General features: G+C 41.4%; 1 protein-coding gene across 1 annotated transcript in view; it reads right to left on the minus strand.

Annotated features, from left to right (window-relative positions):
• LOC117677992 (hexokinase HKDC1-like) overlaps positions 1-10,577 on the minus strand; it is a 52,258-nt gene extending 41,681 nt beyond the window's left edge. Inside the window, exon 1 of the mRNA XM_060682240.2 lies at positions 10,345-10,577. Coding sequence (XP_060538223.1) covers positions 10,345-10,407 — 63 coding nt within the window. The 5' untranslated portion in view covers positions 10,408-10,577. The remainder of the gene's footprint in view (positions 1-10,344) is intronic.
• Between the last annotated feature and the right edge of the window lie 938 nt (positions 10,578-11,515).

Here is an 11,515-nt window from a genome sequence, read left to right on the forward strand (position 1 = left end):
CGGAAATTTTGAGTAGTTCGGAGAACTGGCAAATACTACCTCTGACTGGCCCCAGTGGGGTGGGAATGGAGATTTTGCAATATCCTTCCTCTGCCATGCCCACCAAGCCATGCCCACAGAACCGGTAGGGAGAATTTTGAATTTCACCCCTGAGGAGACCCTGTACCTATACCATTCCACATATAAGTGGCTGTCTAGTCTTCTTAAAAGCTTCCAGTGATGGAGCATCCACAACTTCTAGGTTGCTTCTCTCCATCCATTCTCTCTTCCATCCATTGTTTCTTGCCTTGCCTTCTGGTACTTTGGAAAATAGGTTGACCCCTCCTTTTCTTTGTGGCAGCCCCTCCAATATTGAAAGGCTGCTATCATGTCACTCCTAGTCCTTCTTTTCACTAGACAAATCCAATTCCTGCAAATGTTCTTCACATGTTTTAGCCTCCAGCCTTCTAATCATCTTTGTTGCTCTTTTCTGCACTGTTTCAAGAGTCTCAACGTTGTTTTTAAACTATGGTGACCAAAACTGGATGCAGTATTCCAGGTGTGATCTTCCTAAGACTTTATGAAATGATACTAATGCTTCAGGTGATCTTGATTCTATCCCTCTGTTAATGCAATCTAGGATGGCTTTTTTGACTCTTGCAAGGACCCGGGATAGGCAGATGTTGTTGTTTGATGGTGTTAATGTTTAGTGATGGATCTAGCCCAATAACTCAAAGACAAATTCTGTATTTCAGTCAAATTCCTTTATTGCAGGCCTAGGTGGGTCCTAGGCCCTGTGGTACTAGAGGTCACTGACCTTGAACCTCTCTCTTTTAGGTATGCATCTGGAACAACTGGAGTACCTCGTGGAGAGAGCTATTATACTCAGGAGGAGGGGCTAAAAGGTAAGGAGTGGCTATGGGGGTTATGGGATGCGTGGTCAGTTAACCCCTGCAGAGCCAGGTGCCCAGGATGGTAGGACAGTTAGACATTTACCCTGACAGTTAAAGGTATTGTTGCAGGATAAAAGCTATTCCAAATAAAGCTGCCTTTTACAATTGACCGATGGTCATTTTGTCAATGTCAACAGAGTTCAAGTGATGCTCCGGATGTTCCGGGCAGAGCCATCTTCAATTCACCGTTTCTTCCCTGGAAAAAAAAATCTGAGTGCTCTCCTCTACTGCAAGGACTTCACAAGCATTACCTCATTATAATCTTTATAACTATATATTTATGTATTATATAAATTATATATATTTATATAACGCTTCTTGTGAAATATTTCTGGACATGTTCAATTATATCAGACACAGTATACAATTGAATGTGTCCAGAAATATTTCACAAGAAGAGTCCTCCACTCCTCCGCTCGCAACAAAAAATACCTTATGTCACCAGACCTGAAATTTTGGGCTTAGACAACTTAGAACTACGCCGCCTTCGGTATGACCTAAGCGTAACTCATAAAATCATCTGCTACAATATCCTACCTGTCAATGACTACTTCAGCTTCAATCACAACAATACACGAGCACCCAAGGTGGGTTTCAGCAGGTTCTGACCAGTTCTGGAGAACCAGTAGTGGAAATTTTGAGTAGTTCGGAGAACCGGTAAATATCACCTCTGACTGGCCCCGCCCCCATCTATTCTCTGCCTCCCGAGTCCCGGCGGATCAGGAGGAAATGGGGATTTTGCAGTAACCTTCTCCCGAAGCCCCGAGTCCTTCGGGAGAAGGGCAGTATACAAATATAATAAACATAATAAACAAACAAACATAACCTTCCCCTGCCATGCCCACCAAGCCACACCCACCAAGCCATGCCACGTCCCCCAAGCCACACCCACAGAACCAGTAGTAAAAAAATTTGAAACCCACCACTGATGAGCACATAATAGATACAAACTTAAAGTGAACGGCTCCAAACTCGATTGCAGAAAATATGACTTCAGCAACAGAGTGGTCAATGCCTGGAATGCAGTACTTGACTCTGTGGTTTCATCCCAAACCCCCCAAAATTTTAACCTTAGACTGTCTACTGTTGACCTCACCCCATTCCTAAGAGGTCTGTAAGGGGCGTGCATAAGAGCACCAGCGTGCCTACCGTCCCTGTCCTAATGTTCCTCTAATTGTATTCATTTTATGTATTCAATTCATGCTTATACTTATATATATTATCTAATACGTACTCGACAAATAAATAAAAATAAAATAAAAATAAATAAATAAATAAATAAAGTGGTTTCAAATTTATGCTGCCCTCCCCCTTCCCTCTTGTAGAGCAGATAATGAGACAATCTGAGAAAAAGTAATTTGCAAAAAGGCCACTGAGTGATTTCATGAATGACCAAAGATTCAAACCAAAAAGTTCTTGACATAGCTATTGCATGACAAACCAGCTATCTCTAAATTAAGAAATAAAAACTATTGATTTGGGGCTTGTTTTCAGAAACTTCTGCTTTTAGAAAGGATGAAGAGATATCTTTGTTCTTTACTAACCTAAGAAAGAGATTACCAGCTATGTATAGTGAGTTCTTTTCAGCATCTTGTAGTTTTTGTTAGCAATGCTCATAATATGCAACACTTAAACTTTCTACACGTAGCAGTTTACACATTACCTACAGACTTGTAGTTTTTGTTAGCCGTGCTCGTAGTATGCAATACTTAAGGTTTGTTCACATAGCAGAGTTTACCCATTACCTATAGACTTGTGAACTGGCCTGTTGATTTCCCCAGAACAAAAGCTTAAGACTGCAATCTTGGATCTTTCCTTAATCCCCTTTGTCCTCCTGAAGTATTAATTTTGTGAGGGAGTGGTTTTTAAAGACAAACTTGAAATGGCAGCAGAGACAAATCCACTAGAAAAATCTGACCCTATCCCGAGAACAAATAATGGAGAGAAGAGGTTCTAACTTTTATAATAGGGATTTGGAAGGGGGAGAAGGTAGAGCTGGCTATCTTGGAGTATAAGAATGTGGCTAAGTAACAGAAATTACAATAAGACTACTAATAACAATGAGCTGAGGAGGCAAGCAAAACCTGTTGGGAAATAAGTCAAGACTTAGGCATGAGTGTCCACATATGGATTTTTTTCCAGAAAGCAGATTGTATTTTTTTTAGAATTAAGAGGGGTGTGATTCTAGTTAGAACCATGGTGAAATTGAAGGTGGAGGTCCAGGGGTGGCCTGCTGGGGGTTCACCGGGGTTCGGGAGAACCTCTAGCTAAAATTCTGTGCAGTTCAGAGAACCCCAAATCCCATTCCTGGCTGGCCCCACCCACCCCTCCCCATCCCGGAGTCCCCACACAGCCTGTTTTGGATGCAAGTAAGTGCAGGGCATGTGCGGAGGCTTGGGGAGGGCGAAAAATGGGCCTACCAGAAGTTTGGGAAGGCAGGAAACAGGCCCTCTGGATCCTGGGGAGGCCGTTTTTGCCCTCCTGGAGGCTCAAGGAAAGCCTCTGGAGCCCGGGGAGGGCAAAAACGCACACACACCTCGCCGTGGTGCAGGACGCCAACTAGGCTACGCCGACCATGGCCACGCCCACCCCTGTGGAGGTCTAATTCTTTATCCACATACATCACTTTCACTGATTAAAATTAACTTCAGAAGAAAAACATTTCCTGGAGTGGTACAAAATATCTATGTTTCCAAATAATATAAATGATTGAAATGTGTTTGAATATTAGTAGCTTGGGTTGGTAGTGAGGCTGTTCGTTTGTGCTCTGGGTTTGGCAATTAGGTTGCAAACATTTCGTCACCACACGAGGAGACATCGTCAGTGTGTTTTGAGTATAAATGGTTTGTCCTATAAAATCAAGAGTAGGCTTCAAGTTTGGTTAACTGTATTAGCATGTGTAGTTCTGTCAAACTTTACAAAATTCTGGAATTTGGAAGACAATCAACTCGGACATCTTCATAAACTTTATTGGGGTCAAAGAAGAGGATGACCTGGCTTACACATTATTGAAAACACTGGCCCCAACAATGACCCTTTGTTACTCATTGTTATGAATGACAAGCTTCATTATGCTTCTACAGCAGCATCTTTGTTCTCCAGTGGTTAATACTACTGGGAAAGGGCATTTGTGTAATTTCTCTTCAGTGTGAGTAGCCATCTTCGGTACAAAGCAAATTCTACACCGGGGAGGAAAGAATTGAAACATCTTAATTTTCCTAGAATTAGTTTGCATCTTAACCTTAATAAATAAAATTCTGTCTGACAATCTGATAATGTTTGAACTACTGATATATTCAGGCTAAAAAGAAAAGATGCTAAAATGAAGGCTCCTTCTAAAAATCCGAGCTAGATTCATGTGGTACACATGATATAGATTTGGGACAGGATGAAATCTTAGATGGGCTGTGGAAAAAAAACAGATTGGCCAGCACTGGTCCATACTTGCTTGGAGGTTTCAGTTCCACATCTGAAAAGCAATAGGTTGGGAATATTGCTTTATCCACAAAATGTCCAGCCATACTAAAATTCATATTCTGCATTTTGGTTTTAGATCTTAGAGGCATTGTTGAATGTCCTCCAATAACTCTGGGGAAATGCAGGTTGGCACACTATGGAATGTAAACTTACAATAGTGACTCCCAGTTATCACAGCTGCTGTCAGTGGGGTTAATAAAATTGTCCCCAGAGCAGGGGTCCCCAACCTCCAATCCTTGGACCATTGGGAATCAGCTGTACATCTCCACCCCAGGCCACCCTAAGGATGCCCTTGAAATGATGTCCCAGTGCCTGGAGGCCGTGCGGGCCTGGATGGGGAGAAACAGGCTCCGACTCAACCCTTCCAAGACCGAGTGGCTGTGGCTTCCGGCGTCCCGATATAGCCAGCTGGCGCCATCACTGGCTATTGGGGGCGAATCATTGGTCCCCACAGAGAGGGCTCGCAACTTAGGCATCCTCCTGAATGCACGTCTGTCTTTAGAAGAGCATATGACGGCCGTGGCCAGGGGGGCTTTTTATCAGGTTCGCCTGATACGCCAGTTGCGCCCCTTTCTGGATCAGGACTCCCTACGCACGGTCACTCAAGCACTCGTCGCTTCCCGCCTGGACTACTGCAATGCTCTCTACATGGGGCTCCCCTTGGGGTGAACCCGGAGGCTGCAGTTAGTCCAGAATGCGGCCGCGCGGGGGATTATGGGAGCGACGGGACGCTCACATGACACCTCTCCTGCGCGAGCTGCACTGGCTTCCTGTGGTCTTCCGGGTGCGCTTCAAGGTGTTGGTGACCACCTTTAAAGCGCTCCATGGCTTAGGGCCGGGGTATTTGCGAGACCGCCTTCTGCCTTCTGCTGCCAATAGCCTCCCACCGACCGGTTCGCTCGCACAGAGAGGGCCTCCTCAGGGTGCCGTCGGCCAGACAGTGCTGGCTGGCGACCCCCAGGGCGAGAGCCTTCTCTGTGGCAGCACCTGTCCTCTGGAATGACCTACCCCCTGAGATACGCACGATATCAGACCTCCGGACTTTTCGTCGGGCCCTGAAAACACACTTATTCCATCTAGCTGGGCTGGCTTGATCCCATCCTCTCAGTTTTAATTGAATTTGGTTTTAATTGGGTTGTTTTAAATTTTGGGGCAAAATTATTTAATTGTTTTTTAAACTGTTTTTAAATTTAATATGCTATGTTTTGTCTCGGCTGTATACCGCCCTGAGTCCCGCAGGAGAAGGGCGGTATAGAAATAAAATAAAATAAATAAATAAAATAAATAAAACCATCCAACTAAGTCCAAATTAAGCCATCATTATGTCTTGTGATAATGAATTTCACTGTTTAATTCCATATTGTGTGAAGAACTTCTATTTTAAAACCCTTGCCAACTAGCTTCACCAGATGTACAGTATCTCAGCGGTTTCTCATCAGTTTCCTTTTTGTTCCTCATCTGAAAAAAATCCCAAATATTCTAGCTTTTCCTCAAGAGGAAATTGTTCAAGCCTCCTAATCATTCTGATTAACCCTCTTATACACTTTGCTAGGCTCTGTTGCGTTCTCAACTTAAATGTGGTGACCAGACCTGTAGCAGAACAGTATTTTAGATGTGAATGCACTGTAGATTTGTATACGCTCATTACAATGATGACAATATTATTTCCAGTTATTTTCATATTGATCCCTTGCAAAGGACTAACGTTTTTCACAGACTTGCATCCTCCATCACTCAGTATGACCACATCATCTTTTTCTTGATAGTAACTGACCATTCAGCCCCATTGTTATATAGGTGAAGAAGTTAGAGGGTGGTTTGTTCCAACATGCATCCAGAGGTGGTATTCAGCCGGTCCTGACCGGTTCTGACAAACCGGTAGCAGAAATTTTGAGTACTTTGGAGAACCAGCAAATACCACCTCTGACTGGCTCAGCCCCTGATCTATTGGCTGCTTCCCGAGTCCCAGCTGATCGGGTCCCGGCTGATTAGCTGGGTCTTCTTTTGTTGCCCTGCACAGGAGAACGGAACTGGAAAGCAAGTTAGTGGGGTGGGGTGGGAATGGAGATTTTGTAGTATCCTTCCCCTAGAGTGGAGTGGGAATGGGGATTTTGCAGTATCCTTCCTGTGGAGTGGGGTGGAAATGGAGATTTTGCAGTATCCTTCCCCTGCCACGTCCACCAAGCCATGTCCACAGAACTGGTAGAAAAAAGTTCTGAATCCCTCCACTGCACGCATCCCTTCACATTCCAAAAAAGTGAACAGTATTTGCCATTTGATCAGTCCCTCAGTTTAGAGAACCATTATGAGCCCTTCATAATCACTTTTGAATAGTTTAGTATTACTGTATCTTCAAGCTCAGCCAATTTACTTCCTGGCCCTAATGAAGAACCTTTATGAACAAGTTAGAAAGCCCTGGCTCCAAGCCAGATTCTCTGAGGGATCTCACCAACAGAAAAGAATAAATGTAGCTCAGAGTTGAGCTGTGGGGTCCTTGGTGCTCTCTGAATTTTCTTTTAATTTCTCTTCAGCACTGAAATTGTTACTTCGTCCAGTAATAGTAACAGTAACAGAGTTGGAAGGGACCTTGGAGGTCATCTAGCCCAACCCCCTGCTCATGCAGGAGACCTGTACTAGGGACTCGAACCACCGAACTGCTGACCTTTCTGATTACCCTCAGAGAGAACCAAGGACTCCTCTACTTGACTTCTTCCTTCCTTCCACTGAGAAAATTTGCCATTTGTTTCTACTCTTTGCTTCTCCTTTGTGACTGGATTAGCAAAACAAAAGGACCTGGGCCTGCTTAGATATGGAACTTTCTTAAAAGTCCTCTCAAACATTCAGTGTCAATAGGGGGGTCACCTCATCCACATGTCTGCTGACACTATAAAAAAAAAAAAAAGAGCTGCAGATGCTTGATAAGCAAGATTTCCACCAGCAAGGTTGGTTCCTGTAGTGTATACAATGTGCTTAGTTATTCCCCTCAGCTTTCCACTTCCACCTATTTGGCCCAACTGGTTGAATCACTTCTTTTTGGGGTCCTCTTGAAGAATTAGTCTCCTAAGCAACCGTCCAGTCCACTGGGACTGAGGCCAATTTAAGGATCTCGGTTGCATTTTCTATTAGGATGTCAGCAAAGTCATGCCTGAGCCCTTAAGAATGCTCAGGTGGATCCATCAGAACCAAGTGCTACCGGTATAGTATAGTATTAGTATTAGTATTAGTATTAGTATTAGTATTAGTATTAGTATTAGTATTAGTATTAGTATTAGTATTGTATAGTATTAATATAGTATAGTATTAATATTAGTATTAGTATAGTATAATATAGTATAAGTATTAGTATTAGTATTAGTTATAGTATTAGTATTGTATAGTATTAGTATTAGTATTAGTAATAGTAATAGTATTGTATAGTATTAGTATTAGTATAGCATAGCATAGCATTAGTATAGTATAGTATTAGTATTGTATTGTATTGTATTAGTTATAGTATTAGTTATAGTATTAGTTATAGTATTAGTATTAGTATTGTATAATATAGTATTAGTATTGTATAGTATTAATATTAGTATTAGTATAATATAGTATAAGTATTAGTATTAGTATTAGTTATAGTATTAGTATTAGTATTAGTATTAGTATTAGTATTGTATATTACTAGTATTAGTATAGCATAGCATAGCATTAGTATAGCATAGCATTAGTATAGTATAGTATTAGTATAGTATAGTATTAGTATTAGTTATAGTATTAGTATTAGTATTAGTATTGTATAGTATAGTATTAGTATAGTATAGTATTAATATTAGTATTAGTATAGTATAATATAGTATTAGTATTAGTATTAGTATTAGTATTGTATAGTATTAGTATTAGTATTAGTATAGCATAGCATAGCATAGCATAGCATTAGTATAGTATAGTATAGTATAGTATAGTATAGTATAGTATAGTATAGTATAGTATTGTATTGTATTGTATTGTATAGTATTGTATTGTATTGTATTGTATTGTATTATAGTATTAGTTATAGTATTAGTATAGTATGGTATAGTATTAGTATAGTATAGTATTAATATTAGTATTAGTATAGTATAGTATAATATAGTATAAGTATAAGTATAAGTATAAGTATTAGTATTAGTATTAGTATTAGTTATAGTATTAGTATTAGTATAGCATAGCATAGCATAGTATAGCATTAGTAGAGTAGAGTAAAGTAGAGTAGAGTAGAAAAACCCAGAAATCATTATTAATTAAAAAGTAAGTGCATAAGTGATCAAAGCTAACTGCACCGGGGTGGTGGGGGCGGAGGGAGCCTTTGGTGAAGAGCTCTTTCCCCTCCAACTGATTGGTTTACTTATTTTTCCAGGTGGTAGAATTGCTTCATTTCAGTCACTGGTGGTATTCAGCCGGTTCGTATCGGTTCGGGTGAACCGCTAATGGAAATCGCAGGTGGGCCTGCCCACCCACCCCCCCAGCGTAAAGATGTCCTATTTAGCCACGTTTTCGAGGCCGGGCATATGTGCAGAAGGTGCATGCGTGAGCAAAGTGCATGCACAGAAGGCTGGGCACATGCGTAGAAGGTACTTGTGCACGAAGCAAGTGTGCGCATGCGAGGCGAACGACTGGTAAAACTATGTGAATCCCACCGCTGACTTCAGTGCTTCCTTTATGAAGGATGGAAGTCTGCATGACAAACTTCTCATGGTTGTGGGAATGGCAGCAAGATTTACAAGATAAGGGGGTGGAGTGGAAGCAGGCAGAGGAGCATTCCCGTAAGTTATCGAAGGGCAAGAACAGACCCCGGAAGTCCCAGATTGGAATAACACTCGACTCCATCCAGTTGCCCCAACTCTAACTCTAATTATGTGATTACAGGATCATAAATAGGGAGTGTAGAACTTTTTCCCCATTGAATAAAAATATAGGGCATTTGATGAAAGGGCCTCCAGCTTTATTGCTGTAACATTTAGCTATGCTATGGAAAGAGATTCATTGGCGTGTCCTAATCTTAATTTATTTTCATCTCAGGTAAACAATTCATTTAAATATAAGACTGAAAACATTACACTGATTGATGAAGATGTGAGAAGTAATCCAAAGGAACTGAACTCTTCTGTCCCACATTAAAAAAAAGAAGATATTTATTGCACAAAACATTGGGGACAGTTCTATCACAGCTTCATGAGAACTGCTGCTGCTGTTTGGCTGTATGTTGCTTCTGGATAAAATGGAATGAAATAAGTTTCAGCTGAGAGAAAGAGCATATATTTGAATGTGGCTTTATGAGTGGCACACTAAATTTGGTGTGCGTAGTTTAAGGCTCACCTTGTTTCATAAGTAATAGAATAAGTAAGCAAATACGAGCATGCCCTAAAATGTCAGGTTACTAAATCATCTCCTATACCAGGGAATCTTTAGGCCTGGCCTAAATCTTCCCCCTTTTAAATGTGGAAATTTTAAATTTGTTTTAATTATAGGGTTATGGGTAAGGCGTTTTAAATTGGGGAGCCATTTTGGATTTAATTTTCTTTTAAATGTATTTTAATGTTTATATTATATGTTTTTTAATCGTGGCTGTTCACCGCCCCGAGTCGTTCGGGAGAGGGGGCGGTATAAAAATTTAATAAATAAATAAATAAATAGTTGATAACTTCTGAATTTTATGCATAACTTGTTGGATTTTTTAAAAAAAACATATATGCATTGCAATTCTTAGTTTATTTATTCAAGTTGTAAGCCACCCAGAGTGGCAGTGAGGCTGGATGGATTATGACATTAATAAATGAAAGCTATTATATACAGGGTTGTACAATTAAAAAATAATAATTCCTCCCTCTCTCCCTCTTTCGACTAGCATTAGCAACAGGTTCGCTCAGACCGCAGCATTCCCGTTTTGCCCCAAAGAATCAACACAACCAAATCTTACCTTTTTGATCTGATCTTCTTTCAGCTTTGTGAAATAAAAGGCCACAAGATGCACTGCAAGCATGTTTGCTAGTAGTTAGGTGTTTACAGCAAGTTCCTGAGGGCAAAGCTGGAACCGATATGCTGAGAAGCCAGCAGGTTCCTACCACTCAGCCATTTCTCCGAGGAGTAGCAGAGCTGAAGTAAAGCCAATCCTTCTGCATGGTTCAATGATTAAGCTTTCCAGCGCCTTTCGCTGCTGCTCCCCTCCCACCCCTGGGTACCGTATAATGCTGAGCAGATGGCAAACTGCCAAGAGGCAAGGGAAAAAAAAAAAAGAATGATTAGTTACTGGCCCAACTTGGCAATGTTTTACTTTAGAACAATCCCAGTTGCTATGAGATATCCCTCGCTTCACCCAAACCCAGCATGAATTTCCTTAGGGTGGCACATGTCCAGCTGTCGAGTTTTTCATCCGACAGCAATGAAAACAAGCCACTTCAATGGGTATTATTGAATCTGAAACATTGGGATGGGGGGGGGGAGAAATCTTGAGAATGTAGGACCCCGGTTATATATTTTTTTTCCTCTTCTTTTGCCTTCCCTCTAGCACTGTAAAATTGAATAGATTGGAGAGGTCTTTGTTCCCTCACATCTTTGCATTGTTTTGTTGGGTTTTTTTTTTTTTTCTGTGGTGGATCTTAATGATTAGCCACCATCTCTGCTGAGAAAATAGATTTCCCAAGAAGTTTGAGAAGCGAAATAACAGAAAGATTAACTCTGTAAATGCAGGCTTTGAAGATCTGTTGAAGTTTGTTGTTCTTAGTTGCGAAGTCGTGTCCGACCCTTCGCGGCCCAAGGACAACGTTCCTCCAGGCCTTCCTGCCCTCTACCATCCTCTGGAGTCCATTTAAGCTCACACCAACTGCCTCAGTGACTCCATCCAGCCACCTCATTTTCTGTCGTCCCGTTCTTCTTTTGCCCTCAATCGTGCCCTGCATTAGGCTCTTCTCCAGTGAGACCTTCCTTCTCATTAGGTGGCCAAAGTATTTGAGTTTCATCTTCAAGATTAAGGGCAGAGGTGAAATCCAGCAGGTTCTGACAGGTTCTGAAGAGCCGGTAGCGGAAATTTTGAGTAGTTAGGAGAAGCGGCAAATGCCACCTCTGACTGGCCCCCGAGTGGGGTGGGAATG

The sequence above is a fragment of the Pantherophis guttatus genome, chromosome 6 (genome assembly GCF_059756535.1).
Source record: "Pantherophis guttatus breed Tessera chromosome 6, ASM5975653v1, whole genome shotgun sequence".
In the NCBI taxonomy this organism is placed as follows: Eukaryota; Metazoa; Chordata; class Lepidosauria; order Squamata; family Colubridae; genus Pantherophis; species Pantherophis guttatus.